This window comes from Papaver somniferum, chromosome 4 (genome assembly GCF_003573695.1).
Source record: "Papaver somniferum cultivar HN1 chromosome 4, ASM357369v1, whole genome shotgun sequence".
Lineage (NCBI taxonomy): Eukaryota > Viridiplantae > Streptophyta > Magnoliopsida > Ranunculales > Papaveraceae > Papaver > Papaver somniferum.
Window position 1 is genome coordinate 51347229 of NC_039361.1, and position 16615 is coordinate 51363843.

At 37.4% G+C, this 16615-nt stretch overlaps 2 protein-coding genes across 2 annotated transcripts; one reads left to right on the forward strand and one right to left on the reverse strand.

Annotated features, from left to right (window-relative positions):
- Positions 1-2729: 2729 nt before the first annotated feature.
- On the forward strand, positions 2730-5095 carry LOC113275462 (uncharacterized protein At1g66480-like). Its single transcript, XM_026524968.1, has 2 exons — positions 2730-3706; positions 4779-5095. The coding sequence occupies exons 1-2, from the start codon at positions 2906-2908 to the stop codon at positions 4833-4835; spliced, it is 858 nt and encodes a 285-aa protein (XP_026380753.1). The 5' UTR covers positions 2730-2905; the 3' UTR covers positions 4836-5095.
- A 1013-nt stretch (positions 5096-6108) lies between these two features.
- LOC113275463 (putative 1-phosphatidylinositol-3-phosphate 5-kinase FAB1C) lies at positions 6109-15193 on the reverse strand. The gene is made up of 11 exons (XM_026524969.1): positions 13527-15193; positions 12582-13364; positions 12333-12486; positions 11898-12242; positions 9838-10665; positions 9413-9744; positions 9168-9294; positions 8840-9004; positions 7061-8680; positions 6711-6977; positions 6109-6549 (listed from the first exon to the last, which is right to left on the reverse strand). Exons 1-11 carry the CDS (start codon positions 14087-14089, stop codon positions 6295-6297), a joined length of 5439 nt encoding a protein of 1812 aa, XP_026380754.1. The 5' UTR covers positions 14090-15193; the 3' UTR covers positions 6109-6294.
- Positions 15194-16615: the final 1422 nt, after the last annotated feature.

Below are 16615 nucleotides of genomic sequence, written 5' to 3' on the forward strand. Positions count from 1 at the left end.
GATTTCATCAGACGGACAGGAAGAGTACGCCCTAATGAAAACCTAATGGGCGGAAATTTTGGATACGCCCGTCTCAGGCGTAAAAATATTTTACGCCTGACAAATTCATCACGCGGACAGCAGATGTCCGTCCGTACAATTCATCACGCGGACACCAGATGTTCGCCCGTCTGATCTCACACGTGCTGTGTGACCGTGTTTAACTCGGGCGGAATTTATTTTTACGTTTCTTCGAGCGGTCATTTGGAATCCGTCTGATCAACGGGCGGAATTTAAGATTCCGCCCCATACGAAACGTAATTTATATTTACGCTCGATAACAGACGTGATTTATATTTACGCCCGTTTGAAACGTAATTTATATTTGCGCGCAGAAATGAAACGTAACTAATACTTCCGCCCGTCTTCATGCGTAAAATTGTTTTACGCGCGACCAAATTTGGTCTTCTCCCCATAACGTCACAATACAGATTAAATTCATATTTAGTCTTTTTTTCTGGTCTTTGATCTTTGAGTTTAGTCGTACCATTGCAGTCGCTCTGAGGAGATGAACGTTTAGAAACTAGAGTGCATAACATTTTTTCTGGTCAGTTTGAGAACATTTTGGTCTTGGTTACTACTTTCCGATTAGGCACATGGAAACCATGCATGCAGAACACTAAAATGTAGTATATATCCAATGTTGTTGTTGGTATACGGTCAATTTTTCATGATTTTGTTTTACGGCATTCAATGAAGACCGTCTATGTATATCACATTCAAAATCGTTGTTAAACCGTATACGGCTAATTTTTGGCCTTTCTACCATTTTAATTACGAATAATCTTTTTACACGAAATCTCTAAAATTATCTCGCCGGAATTCTTTGAAATTATGGCTTAATTTAAGTCATGAATGTACCAACTACATTCTTCACGAGATCATTAATATATCTCTAACTCAAGAATATCAATTTTCCACTAAATTTTCCGCATTCATTTTGAAATTATTCTTTCATTCAGAAGGGTGTTATTCAACTCCCTCTTTCCCACCTGATCTCTATTCACCTTCCTACAATCTAAATCCTACTTCTAAAAAATGGTGAATCCTACTAATATTTGAATGTGGATCAAAATCTAAATGTATGAGCCATATTATAGGAGGTAAAAAAGAGGGAGTCCAATAGCATTTTCGTTACTCTTCCAGAATAAAATACCATCTTATCTTGCTCTCAGTATGAATAGCATATGCACTATTTAAAAAACATGCTGGTGTATTTGATTGTTATTTTAGGCTAATAACACATGTTAGTGTATTCAGTTAGGTCAGAATTGGTTGCCTTCTCGAAATACGAAATATCCATGAGTTACTCAATTTTGCATTTCCAAAACCCTTAACAAAAGGGTGTCTGGTTCTAACACCCACTTAGTTTAGTTTAAATTCCCATGGGAAAGCTAATTTTGACAGAGCAAATTGTTGTTTTCCTTCACATGCTAGTATATGACACTAATGAAAAGATAATTATCAAGAACAGTATCACCAATCAGTTCCGGGTCGTTGCATGGGTAGTACATCAATTAAGACCTAATTCAATGCAAAAACAGAAGAAGCTGAGAAAATATTCAAAAAGATATAGAAAATTAACAGTAAAAAGTAGATTTTAACTGTATTAAAAAATAAGACTGAATTCTTCCGTGACGAAATTGAGTAGCCAACAAATTCATGTTTTGATATCATCAAAGTCGTCATCATCATCAATCAATCACTCACTCACCGCATGCTCCCAAAGCAGGAATCTCTCCAGAATTTCTTGAGTACACACTTGGTTTTATAATATGAGACTAATTCCAAATCTAAACATTACTTTCTGTTTTAATATAATGATAATCTATTACAACTAATTACAAACCCCACTTATCACGGGCATCTGCTACTAATTGTCTTTTACTCTTAACAAAAATTATCCCTCCATTCTGGATGTTGCCGCGGTCTGTCTGTCGTACTTGTTTCATAAACATTACGTAGCAATATGTCATGCACATTTCTATCTTACGGTAAAACCCTTAAAAGAGTTGTATGTTAATTGAATCCTATCTTACATGCAGGTTTTCTGTTTATCCAAATCTTCAAAGTCACGTTGTTAAGACGAAAGAGATATTAGGAGGAGCCATTATTGGTAAATAGGGACAAATGCTCAACATGTCACCGATTCTCAAAGCATATTTATGCATATTTTAATAAATTTTTTTTCATAATAATATCATTCAATTTGACTTGAAAGGGTTAACCTGCTTTATAAAGGAAGTGTACTTTAAGTTTTAACCTTTAATCATCTTACGCACTATCACTAATTACTAATTAGTCTACGTTAATTATAGGTGTTACCGGCATACCACTCAAGCAAGCAAGATACTTTTTACTTTTTAACAGCACCCGCGTGTATCTAAGGCAGGGGGCTAAGTTCGCAGAATTGCGCCGTAACTGCATTCGGTTTAGCTTTATTTAGAATACAAAACCAGTCAATTTGTGCGGATCAATATCTCAAAAGAATCAGTAAGTAAAAAAACACCAATTTTTCTTGGTTTGAAGTTGAAACTTTAACTTGACTTATTTTATAATTGGCGATCTTATTTTGACTCCTGACCCTTAAAACAACAATCATTAATTAATTGATAACCAGACAAGATTAACTACCTCTGTTAGTCCATATTTTGAACACATAGGCCCTCTCTATCATTCTTCCTCCACTATTGAAACCTCCTGCTTTAAGTATATATGTTAGAGATAAAGTAACAGAGCATAAAGCAAAGAGAGAAAGCAAGGAGAAAGAGAGATATCCATAACATTTTGTCAATATAAAGCCAACCCAAATTTTCAGTTCCAATCAAAAGAAAAGTTGTAGATAGAGCTGAAAAAATCATCTGAAATGGGAAACACTATCGGAGGTGGAAGAAAGATTGCCAAAGTTATGAAAGTTAATGGCGAAACACTGAAGATTCATACTCCAGTGATGGTTCGAGACATAGTTAAAGACTATCCAGGCCATGTCTTAATAGAATCAGGAGCTGTAAAACATTACGGTTTACGAGCAAAACCATTAGAGGAATACCAACAACTGAAGCCGAAAAAAATCTATTTCTTATTAGAGATGCCAAAGATTAAAGAAGAAGATAAGCTACCAAGACGTGTACGTTCCGGGTTACAAATGACGGCGAAAGATAGATTAGAGAGTTTAAAGTTATCGAAAAGGTATGTATCTGATTTATCATCCATCTTAAACTCGAAAGCGTCAATTATTGATCATGATGTTGATGATACGTCGTCTGAAGTCGGAGGGTCGTCCGGGACGATGAGGATCAGAGTCAGATTGCCTAGATCGCAGGTGGAGAAACTAGTTCGAGAAAGTAAAGATGGGTTGGAAGCTGCTGAGAAGATTATGGGGCTTTGTATTGCAGACAACGTTAATAATAACGCGGCTGATGCTTATTACAACGGTAACAGTAACTATGAAGAGAGGAATGACAGCCAACTATATGGCAGGAGTGGTGAATTGAGGTATGACGGCCAGCCAATTAGCAAGAGTTGTGAATTGCGGTATGACGGCCAACAATATAGCAACAGTGGTGAGTTGAGGTATGACGGCCAACCAATTAGCAAGAGTGGCGAACTGTTCTCGCACCAGCAACCATGGAAACCTTGTCTTCGGGGCATTGAAGAAAAAACTAAGGTATGTGCGTGCACACATCTCTTCATTCCTGCTGAAGCATTCTTAAACTAGCATATCACAACCGACCATTAAACCGCCCTGATAATAACCCAAGTTTGTAACTAATTTTAATTAGGAAACAATAAATAAGAATAAGATAATAGTCCAAAATTAGTTGCACTTTGTATCTGAACAAAATGTGTTCGAGATGAAACTAATATTATACTCTCTTTTGAACAAATTGGCTTGTTTTAAAATCTAAAATTAGTTCGCTAACCTAATTAAGTTCAATTTGCTAAACAACTGACAAGGACATAAAATCAGATTGGGATATATATTACTTGTTTGGAGCTTATCTTCAGAACAAAAACAAAAAACAAAAATTCTTTGTTATGGTAAAATAATAGCATCAGCATAATATTTTAGTTTTCTGCAGATTTTAAGTGGAATTTTCTTTTTGTTATTTGTCGTCGCCCTATTCATAGTCTCATAATTTGTTGCCGAAATTCAGTCTAGCATGCATTACTTCTGTCTCTTTTAGACAACTATTTGCGTACAAAGAAAAAAAAAAATGAAGAAATTTCCTACATTCATACACAATTCAACTGTTAAAGGATATATCTTCCATGCAACACAGAACCTATAAAAAGTCCAAAGGTCATATGTCTTGGTTAGGTCCAAAAACTTCGATTTCAACTTGTGCATCAGCTAGCATGACATTCATAATCTTGTAGCTAGCGGTTTTACACACCGACAGAAATTTCTCGAATTATTTTGGATTTGAGGCTTATTAATTATTAAAACTATGAATCAGTAAGAGTTTTCACAGCCAACAACCAAATTTACTCACCAAAAATATCTTTCGGCCGGTTAGTCATTTGTGTTCATAATTATTGTTATCATTGTTTGTAAAGAAAAAAACTAGGAATAATCATTAGGTAAAAAAAAAAATCAAATTTACTAGTTTTGGAGGATTTGCTTTTGACTACTTCTAACCGAAAGAAAGTGGTAGGCACCAATTCAACTCGAGGATGATTTTGTTGCCTAATTGATGCATGATTTTTTACTTTTTGGTTTTGTTGAATTTTTGCAGAGTAGAAGAAAAGTGGGTTTCTTGACAACAACTAAAGATGAAGAACATATTCAATAACCCGAAAAAGAACCATCTTTACTATGTCATGAATGGTAGAAGAAATCAAGCATTTCTCTCCTCAGTTAACAATTTGCAGACAAGACAGTTGAATGTACTATGTAAAAAGAAACAGTAGTTTCATCTTGTGTTAGGTAGTAGGTTTAGTTCTTTCGTTTAATTTAAGTTATATGTAATCTTAACAGAGATTTCAACTTACAACCTCGTCATAAAATTTACAGGAACATTAATTCCATTAAACATGACTGGTGTTGGTTATATCTTGACGTTTGTTAGCTTGTGATTTACTTTTCCGGTGTACGCTATTTATCTAAATTCCCTTTGCATTCACACAATTTATGCGTTAACTAATCACATGTGAATCCGTCATACTTTTGTCTTTAGGATGATTTCACAAGAATCACTGGAACACTTCCATAACCTTTGCATTTGCACTTGCGCTTACCAAATAGCTGCAAATTTAATTGGCTATGAAAATTCATTAGACGTCAAACTGCATTATAGGTATAGCAGCATCGCGTACAGTGGAACCTTTATATAAGAATAACCTTATATAAAAAAAGATCGGATAAACAATAGATTGAAATAATTGATGCTTATCTCCAAACAGAAGGGATGTTAAAATTCTCAATTACAAACTAAAAATTCTAGCTGGGGTATATCTGCGTCTGCCAAATCAAAGTTCTTAGAAGCAACTCAATATCTTGAGATGCACGGGTCTGGTTAGTAACCGAAATGGTGCGACAATTAGAGGAAAGAAAAGATAGATGAGAAAAAGAGAGCATCTTCAGTGGGGTAAGAGTGAAGGTGATACGAGAATTTGCAGACATTATTTAAAAATGCAACTGTAGAATAATGCATTGTTTCTGCTTTTGTCTTGTGGGCAGGCTCCATAAAGCTAAGTGCCACTATGCCAACCATAAACAAACCAAAAGAACTCGGCTCCTATAGGTTGATTCTCACAACTTGCCAACTTCTTTATATATCTCTTATAAGTTATAAGAGTCTCAATCATGTCAGTTCCACTGTTCCAGTTTGTATCATGAGAGACATTTAGCTTGTTTATATTTTCAGGTAGGCCTTCATCTCTTGGATATTTTGTTAGCTTCTGACATTCCTCTCACGCAAAATGATACATTACAAAGAACCCATCGATAATGTCAGTAATATCCGCAAGATATTACCAAGTTATCCTACACCTCCACTCACACAAGGTGGGCTATCAAGATAACCCCTAGATAACGTCGACCAAGAAGATTACAGACTTCGACAGACATAAAATTTTCATTTTTCTTATTTTAATTTTTTTAACTTTTCAAAAAAAAAATTGATCGATTACAAGAGGTAGATATCAGTGTTTACAATGTTTACATAGTTACTTTCGAATCATCACTGTGGACTAGGACGGCTTAAAATGAAAAAAAACAAAAAACTCATGGTCCTCCTTTTGGGGGCCAACTCATGAGGTCCATTTATCAGGTACAGTAAGAAAATAACTGGACATTGCTTTCCTAAACCTTTTCTTGTATTGCTTGGGTGAAATAACCGTGGGTGCTGCATTTTTCGGACCACCAAGAATACCAGAAGCCTTCACCCAAGTTTCCAAATGTTTATCCCATGTGTACTGCCGCATAAAATCGATGATCCCCAACACCAGCTCGTTGTTGTCTTCATCCACTCCAACCAGCAAGGAATAATCCATAACATCGACTGACTGAAAATACAAGCAAAATATAAGAGAAAATTAAATTTGGGTATTCCAAAGGCTTAAAATTGATATGCAAAACCGCAAAAACTACAACATAGTAATTTAGTTATAACACGAGAAGGGTGGAAAACTCCAAATTTCATAGCAAGATAAGTTTGGGAGTTTACCGCCAGAAAAGATGTATCATTCCAAACTGCTCTTTCCAGGGTTCTCTTCGCTTTGCTACCAAGAAATATGGGGTTTGTCCGAAGTGTTTCCAACAAATTCAGATCAAGCAGAACTTTATCCTTTCCTGTTGTATCAGAATTGTACCGCGATCTTGCAGAACCCTTGAGATCATACACCCGTGAAATATTTTTCTTGAAGAAGAGATTCTCCATCACCATCAAATCTATTTTGGTTTCTCTTCCACCTTTCAAATGCTTTACAGACACCTATCGCCGAACCAATACCATTGAATTTAGTACAAGGCCAACAATATGACTAGAATAAGAAAACAGAGATAGCTAAACCTTACCTGATAAACGCCAAGAACTTTAGCAAGGCAAGTTGGACTTCCTGAACTAAGGGACTCGATCATATACTTAAAGTATTGTGGGGCAAATTCCTCAAATGAATCCAACTCTGTTCTTGTGATTTGCTTTATGATGAATCTGTCATCCAATGACTTAGCAAAATACACATTGCTCTTTCCACCTTGGGCCTGCCATGTTTTGCCACGACTTAATGAACGGATAAAATCCACTTCACTAGGGCAACAGTTTTTCCGAAGAGCATCAAACTGACTAGCAAAATAACAAATCACAGAGAATTTTGCTTTGTCTGCGAAAGATGAGGATTCATCCCCAAAAGAAATTCTTGCATGAGGAGATCTTTTGGGATCTGAAAAAATGCCGCCTATAGTTGAAGAAGCATCTTCAGAGGCGTAATGTCTACAGAGAATATCATCCGAGTCCATAGAGTTTGCCAGCTGCCAGGCAGAGTTAAAGCTTGATAGTTTGCTAAGTTTTTCTCCAAAACTATGGCCATCACTTCTCCCCCTGGCTCTGCCGTGGTCACCTGAGTTATTAGCAATCCAATCTTCATACTCCTTTGAACCTAGGGCATATGATATCACACTTGTGGGCTCGTTATCATAAACAGGAATAACAATATTATTATGACCTGTTTGTGGAAGTAGCAAACGAACCCCTTCACCAACCACTTGAAATGCAGAAGAGGTAAACGAGGGTACTGATTTAAAGATAAACTTCAATTTTTGAGTTTCGCTTTTCTGCATCTCACTTGGAAAGGTCTGAGAGAAGGTTCTCAGCATATTCGGAATTGGGTCTCTAACCATACTGACATAATCTCCAGAAGCATGGAAGGATCTGAGTGAAGACAAATGCAAAGACCTTGGGGACAATCCTCTGCTAAACTTCTCTTGGAGTCTAACTGCAGAATCAAAGGAATAAACTCTTGCTGGAGCCATGAGCCGTCTAAGAGATGGATTCTCAATCCGAGTAAATGTCCCCACTGACTCAACATGGGTACCATTTGGTTGTGAATCCTGCGAAGGTTGATGACCTGTACCTGTCCATGCTGAATCTATTTTATCAGAAAGGCTAGATAACAGCATGGGTGATTGGAGGCATTCTGAGGGTGTCTTATCCAAAGAGGTAGTAAGCTCTGCAAATGAATCTTCATTTCTGCTATGAGGGTCAACAATCAAGTCAACAAGTTCATTGCTACTGCCCACATCTGACTTGCATATCTTCTGGTCCATGGTCAATTCTTTTGATATTGGATCAAAAGATTGTGAATTTATCTTCGCCTCTTGGTTTAGGTTATGCTTGGGACTATTCAATGACGTCAAACATATCGACATACTTTCTTCGGAAGAACCACCTAGCTTGCTATCCCTAGAAAATGACTCATTTCTCCATTCTTTCAACTGGATGTAAGTTGTGGAATCCAGCTTACACGAATCGAACATGTGAAGAGAACCATCTGTTCTGACATGGGAATCTAATGCATACAGTCTACGATCCCAAAAGTAAGAATCGATTAAGAGGCAGCGCCTCAAACGATTAAGCTCTAGAACGTCTAATGTCTGACAAGGTTCTGAATCCTCATTGTCAAGTGGTTGTAGCAAATCCTGTTAACATAATCCAGAACAACTCAAAAGGTTGGTCAATAATTACCTGATGAAGGCATCGAAGAGTGACAATCATATAATATGCATAAAGTTACCCATCCTTTGCTGGAACTTAACATATGAAATGCATAAAATTACTAATCCTAAGCTGGAACTTACTTCATAGGCATTTCTCTCCCTTTTCAGCAAAGCCTTCAAATCAGCAATGTGATCATAAAATTCACCTCCATCAGAACGTTGGTGCCCTGCAGATGTGCCTTCTTGTTCAATTTTGTGAAGTACATCAAACACCTCTGCATACAGGACTTCCATTTTTTTGGCAAGCTGTAAAAGAAAGAAAGAAAGAAAGCATATATGATCATAAGATCCAACAAACCAAATTTCAAAATAGCACGTGAACATAGGGTATAAACACAAGCACCAACAGTTAGGCCAAAGAGAGACGAGTAACAGTGTGCCTAGAATCAAAGAGCCATAAATGAAGTACCTCAGCTGCTTCCTTTTTGACCCATTCCAGTTGACCATGGCCATCGAATTCCAGCATTGCAGGAGGCAAGCGAACAGAAACAATATCAATAGATGAATAATGAAAGAAAGCAACCATGCTCCCGAACCTGTGAGATAAAAATATGTCAGTCTTAAAAACCACAAAATTATAGGATCACTCAACTAGAACTAAAAAAAAATAAGAATAATAATAATAGGAAGACCAAATTAGTTAGAAAAATGCACCCATAGAAACGGAGGCAGTCTCTCTGTAGGGAATGACCACAGTTTGCAACTCGATTAGCAGTGGCGTGATTGGAAAAACTAAGCTCCAAGAACTTTCCAAAAGAAAGTCCCCAAGCAGCATCGGACATAACCACTCTCCTCGTTGCAGGTGGAACCCCATCCTTCTGTGCACATCTCAAACATCGGTGCCACATCCATATCTTCCCATCACGCTCCCCAGGTAAGTTCAGTGATGGTAGACGTTTGACATTTATAGTCAGATTCCCTTGTTGGTGGGTATAGCATAGAACATGGGAATACTTTGGCTCTTTACAGGACCAACAGCAAGATGCCTTCCAATCACAAGTAATTGAAAATTCAGTTTGAATTCTAGCTCGAGCATCTCATCAACAAAAAATCAGAAGTATATTGAACAAAGGAATTACCTTATCAAACAAGTCATCTCGCAGATACCTTCCAAGTGGCTTATCGGTACTTCCGTAAAACCGTATGCGCTTAAGCGTAGGCGGTTCACATACTGTCCCTTTCAGTACACACCGGCTCGACAAGGAAACCAATATGCTTTGGTTGTTGTCGGCAGTTGAAAAGTATTCGCTTGAGACATCACTCCAATCAACCCTATCGGTAGTACTTGCCAGCTCAGTAACTTCAGTAGATTGCAAAACATTTTCAAATGTGCTTCCTTCTTCTTGGACAGAGCTCGGTAACAGATGTTCAGAAGAAATTGCAGAGAACCGCCTCTCCTTCCATTGCTGCTGCTCATATGATAGCGGAGACACATTTGAAACTGAATTAGCATCATATGCATCAGACCATTCACTTCCAATCCCAGCTTCAATAACGCCAGGATATGAAACGCTTACATCTTCAGAACTGAAATTACCACCAGACGGTTCCCTTTCTTGATTTTCTAAAATGAGGCTTGTGGTTTGATCATTCTGCTTTTCATCTGATGTCAGATGAAAAGCTGGAATACTAGAAGTGTCGCAGTCACCCAAAGCTTCAGGTTGACATGCTACTGTTAAGCAAACAGAAGGAACGGCGGAATTAGAGATAACTGAAATAGCACCGTCAGTGATCATCAGCTTTTCGGGGATAGCTGCTGGAGGTTTCATGTGGTTTTTAGGCAAGGTAGCACCCTCATCCGCGAGGAAGGAGGTTTCTAGGGATAAATGATAAGCTGCGAATACTGCAAATTGAACTACATGTTTAACCTTCTTAAGCACTTCCCGTGATGCGCCCCTCAGAAGTACCTGAAGAATAGCAGTATATTCAAATCATTAGTAACTGTATACAGTTTCTAGCAGAAAACGACAAAGTTATGAGTCCATAAAACATTATGTTGCAGGTACACCTCCCAAGACGGGTACCCATTATGATATTTTTTATGAGTTCACCACTTACTTGATGACAAAGACAATAGTAACAATCCTATTCATTTGTTTAGACAGAGGAAATATAGTGAACAATCCATGTACAAATTTCCGATTCTGATATGACCATGTAAGTGATCTTACATATCAGAAAATAGAAAATCCCACTAGAGAGAACCTGGAGTGATATCAATACAAGCAAGGATGATCAACTTTTGCTATCTGTATGTATATATTCAACGATATTTCGATGAATCCAATCAAAAAGCATCAACTTGAGATTGTTTATTGCAGATGCCATATAAAAGGCCCATTTTAACTACGAAAAGACAATTTATCATAAGCTAGATCAGACAACACAATCAATCAAAAGAGGTGCACCGCTGTCTATCTGATTTAAAAGTCAAAAACAGCAAGAAAATGAGCTTAGCAATTTTATTTTTACCAGCTTTAAACTTGTTTCTTTCATATACACTGGGATGCTAAACCATAACTTACTTCCAAGCAGACAAACAAAACTTCCAAACAGACAAACAAAAAAAAGTTGATCATTCAGGACGTTTGTGATGACAAGGTCTACTAAAGCTTGAGTCACAGTTCCGAAGTACAACAGTCGTAAAGACAGTCATTTGAGGATACAACTTCGCTAGGTTTATGTGCAAGGCTGGAGCTCATTTGCATTATTTTTTGGGTTTCCACTAGAAGTCAAGTAAAATGAAATAAATGAAGCGTGAGACACAATCCTACACAAAGTCAAATGGAGGTGCAAAGATGCTTCACCTATTTATGAATAGTAATATTTTATGTTAAGGGTTAACTAAAAATTTGCCCAAGATATAAAATGCAGGAGCTCCGACTGAAGCACCACAAAAGAGCACCCATTCCTCGTCTTACTATACATATCCTAGTGCAACTATGGAACCAAAAGATTTTAAAAGGTCGAGCACCTACTAAAGATATATACCAAGTCAATCAGAAATGAAACTTTAAATCAGCCCTTAAAAGAAATACAAAGAAGAAACAGCAAAATGACTCTGTTGCATAAATTTTTCACCTCATATCTTTACATGCATTAATCTCAAATACTAAACTGAGGATATGTGAAACATTACCGTGCAACCTAGACGCCTAGGACAACCTTCGAAAAACATCAGAGTTTTAGCTGATTTCTTGTTCAGCTGATTGGCAGCAGGACAATCTTCAAGGACTCTTTCTAGTCGAAAGACTTCACAATGTCCTAACCGCACTGCAGAAAGATTATCCGTGGACGGAACAATATGTGCACCAGTGCACCTTGCTATGCGCTCTAAAAGATGCCTTTTAACATTTAACACTAAAGATATTTCTTTTTCTAGCAGATACTCTTGGGCATATGAAGATACACTTTTTTCCACCAGCAGAACATTTGGGCGATGAGCCTCTATCTTTGAAACAACTGTCTTGAGATGATCAATTTCCTGTTACATGAAACTCTGGAATTCAAAAATCGATCCAACACACTAGTCTAACAAAAGTTTCTGCAAAAAAGTAAGCAAACAAGAAATGACCTGTTGGAGCAAATTATCAAAAGATGCCAATTGATTTGCAGATCTCTGGTATTCAATAGATCCTCCCAAAAGCAGCAGTCTGGGATTTCTGTATTGTGATGTCATGCGCTTGTGCTTTATATTTTTTGTACAAACTACTCCCTTAACAAGGGTGCTGTTGCAATATGTTCCGATGTTAGCATTTCAAGTGACTGTATTACAAGAAAAATGATCAAGCTCTGTTAAAAACTCATATGTTTGAAGCCATACCTCTCAATTGGACTTCCTGAAACTATACATTTAACCTTTACATAGTCACCGGGATCCATACTTCCTCCTATGCTGGTATCAGGTCTGACAGAATTTGCAGCTTGCCAAGCAAGTGAAGCGACTATGTCAAGCCAGTCTTCTCCACCACTCTCATTACCCGCTGAAATACCCTCTCCCTGCAATAACTGTGACACAAGAGCCCTGAAATGCCCATGCACCACATCTCTAAGGGGCTCTTTGTGTTCCTCAACAGATTTATCTTCAACTAACATTGCATCAAGGTTGAGGCTACTAGTCGAGAACATCATGCCTGATTCTCCAATATCCTCATCGTCATCCTCATATTTGAAGAAGTCACCATCCTCTTCCTCATCGGGTGGTGGTGGAAACCAAATAAGACCATTGTTTTCAAAATCCAACGGCTGTGATAACTTTTCATTCTGGTCTGAAGTTACTGAGATAACAGCAGAGCACTCATCACCGTTTTCTAGTTCCTCGTGCTCCACCTGGGGTCTTCTTACAGTGGCCTTCATTTCTTTGCGAAAATAATGAACATCTTTCATAGAATTTGGGCTCCCACCCTGAACCAAGTAACCAGCTCTAGTGGGAGTTGTAGTCACTCCACAGGGGCTGTCTAGAGGACTTGAACTAAGTGACTTACAACTGCAGAAATCGTTCCTAACACTAATACTACTGGAATCTATATCAGAAATATCATGAGAGAATTCACTTGACGGACTGAAATAATGTTTCCGGGAATCCTCTGCATCTTCTTCGTCGCTCCTACACCACAGTATCAAGGGGAATGAACACATTTATCAAACAAATGACCCTTTTCTGGTAAACAAAATAGACTAGAAACACAAGCTCGCAAACCTCTTAAAATATAGACACAACAGCACAAACTTTTCTCAAGGAAATTAGCATTAAAAACAAAAAGCTTACCTGCTGGAAGAGTGACGAAAAGAAATTGGCGACAAATGATCTGCTGATGAACTGCTGCTACCCATCGCGTGGGGTGAAGAACCATGATATTGCGCTTCAAGAAAACGGGCAAGATGATCACTCTGATAAGGCTTTGCACTATCATAGTTATTGCTCTTATCTCTATCATAACTTTGGAACTCACGTTCTGGGCTCTGCCGAGGTGAAGAAGGATCAATCGACTCGCTGAAATCTCCCATGTCATCATGTCCATCTCCATCCTGTAAACAAAACTTGCAGATATTTTCCTCAACCTCCACACTGCTTCTCAACCCATCTGATGCACCGAAAAAAGTGCTTTTCTCTTGAAGGCAATTCCCACACATTACCCGACCACAACGATTACAGCGGAACTTAAAGCTGAATTCTGTAACACGAGTTTTACACTCCAAACACATCATGCAGCTGTCCGGTAAGGGTACACAAAATTCCTGCGATACACCGGATATGTCGCTGACTCCCCAAGGAACCCAAGATCTAACTTTCTCAATAAAATCCAAAAGTGATCTATCTGGTATTCCCATAGAAAGAACTCCTCCCAATCATAACACAAGAATTTCCCCTTCTTCTGACTATTATGTGTTGTTTCTCCTAATTCTAGTATCTTCACTAAACGTATATTAATTGTTCAAAGGAGGTTGAACAAAAGAAGCTGAAAACTATCAATTATCCAATAATTGTTGTAAAATTATCAATTGTTGAACAGTAAAGACCCAAATCTTAAAACCCACAATAAAAATTGGTGGGCGTTTTTTTTTTTTTTCAGTTTTTAAAAAAGGAAGCAATTTTTTTTAGTGATCCAGTATATATGTTAACTGTGTTAAAGTTAAAAGAAAAAACAAAGCAGAAATCTCTCCTGAGAGAAGTAGAAAATATCTTTCAAGGAGTAGCAAGTCAATAAAACAAACGCCAACCCTAACTATTTACAGTAAATTCAGAAAAACACATAACAATAATCAGCACCTCTCTAGAATTCACCTACCAGCAAACAACTAACAGATAAAAACACCCCCAATTTATAAAACCCTAACCAATACCCAAATTGTTCGAATAATAACAATTTCAGTATTAGAAAGGGGGTAATTAAAAACCCAAACTTTAAACAAGAAATTAAGTAAAAATTAGATCTCTAAATCATCAAAAGAAAGAAAAACTTTAATCAACAACAACAACAACAATAAAAACAACAAATTGGAATTAGGATTTAAATCACGTTTCATCTGAACCCTAAAAAAATTTAAGATCTAAAGAAAAGAGAAAGAAACTTATCTGACTTTTGTTCATTGGTCAAAAAAAAAAAAACAATGGGTTTTGATTTTGAGAGAATTGGGGCATGAGGGGAAAATGAAGTTGAAGTAATTATACTCAATTATTCTGCTGCCTTTACCAAATTTGCAGGTAAAGTTATCTTCTTCTTCATTCTCTCTTCTCCTAGTAAGTACAATTCCAGGAATTTTGTATAATATTTTGATTAATTAATTATACAAATTCTGTCTCTCTCTTTCTCCAAATCCTTTTTCTAATTACTTGGTACATAGAGAAAGAGACTCTAGAGAGTATTTTTAGACTTTGAAAGGAGAAGACTTTTTGGGAGAGAAGTAGAAGAAACTTGTCAGAAAAAGAATTGGAGAAAACTTCAGAGCAGAGAGAAGAAGAAATTGGATTGGGTAAAGTTGTAGAGAAGCAGCCAGGGACTTGAAAAGACGTAATTACCCACTTAACAGTATTAACTGTCTTTGACAGTAGTAGGTGAAAAAACAAAAAAGTAGAAAAAATAATATGTACGTGATAGTGTTGGGGAAGAAAATGGAAAGGATTTTATGGACTAGATTTTGGGGAATTTAAAATTAAAAGTACTTATAACGGAGTTAATTTCAGAACAATCACACTATCATAGAATAATATGTTTTTCCTAAATATCAATAACCTTTTTAAGCTTATTTCATTGAATTATGTTATTATATAATAAATTTTAAAAATAAGAGCAACTGCAGTGGACGACTAAACCCAAATTTGGTGTCGAGTGGGCTGGTGTAGTGGGACGGACCATCGATCAAAATTTGATCAAAGAGTAAAATTCGGACCAAATTTGATCGGCGATTAAGACCAAATCCAAATATAGTCGGGCGTTTATATAATGTCCGCCTACCCGACGGGCGTTGGTATAATGTCCGCCTGTAACCGCGCGTTCGTAAAGTTAACGCCTGATGCAGGGCGTTGGTATAATGTCCGCCTAATGTCCGCCTGGATGGGCGTTGGTATAATGTCCGCCTGAACGGTGCGTACGTAAAGTTAACGCCGGACACCCAGGCGTACATAATGTTAACGCCTCTCTTGAGGCGTTGATATAGTCATGATCCCACCTTCACAAAGTTTTGAAAACTTTGCTTGGGGCGTTGTCTTTATCAACGCCCCATTTTTATTTTTTTTTTGAACTCGGGCGAACATATAATTTCCGTCCCACACACCAGGCGTTGCTATAGTTCACGCCCCATACAGACGTTATCTTTATCAACGCCCCATACCAGGCGTTATCTTTATCAACGCCCCATGCCAGGCGTAATCTTTATCTACGCTGGACGATGAAGCGGACTTTATATCAACGCGCGACCAAATTTACTCGTCACCCATTACACCACAGGACGGACTAAGCCCAAATTTGATCTTTTTTTTTAGTCTTTGGTCTTTAGTTATGCTCGCACCATTGTGTACGCCCTAAGGGATCCTTTGGAAAAGAAAGAACGATCTATGGGATGTAATCCAACAGTTTATAAAATAAGTCTTGCATTTTCTGGTAATATTTCTTTTGGAGATGGATTTTTGGGTTAACTTAAATAAATCCAAGATTGACACTACGATTAGGGCCACCTTCAGGCTATGGGGAGGTGTGTTGCATTGACCCAATTTTAGCAGAAATTAACATTTAATCCAATTTTAGCTAGCGTTTCAACTACTTAGCTCTAGAGGCGTAGCTGTTGTTTTTTGGATTTTTATAACATTTTTAGTTCAAAGTGACACAAAATGATGTCACTAATTTTTAGAATAACAAC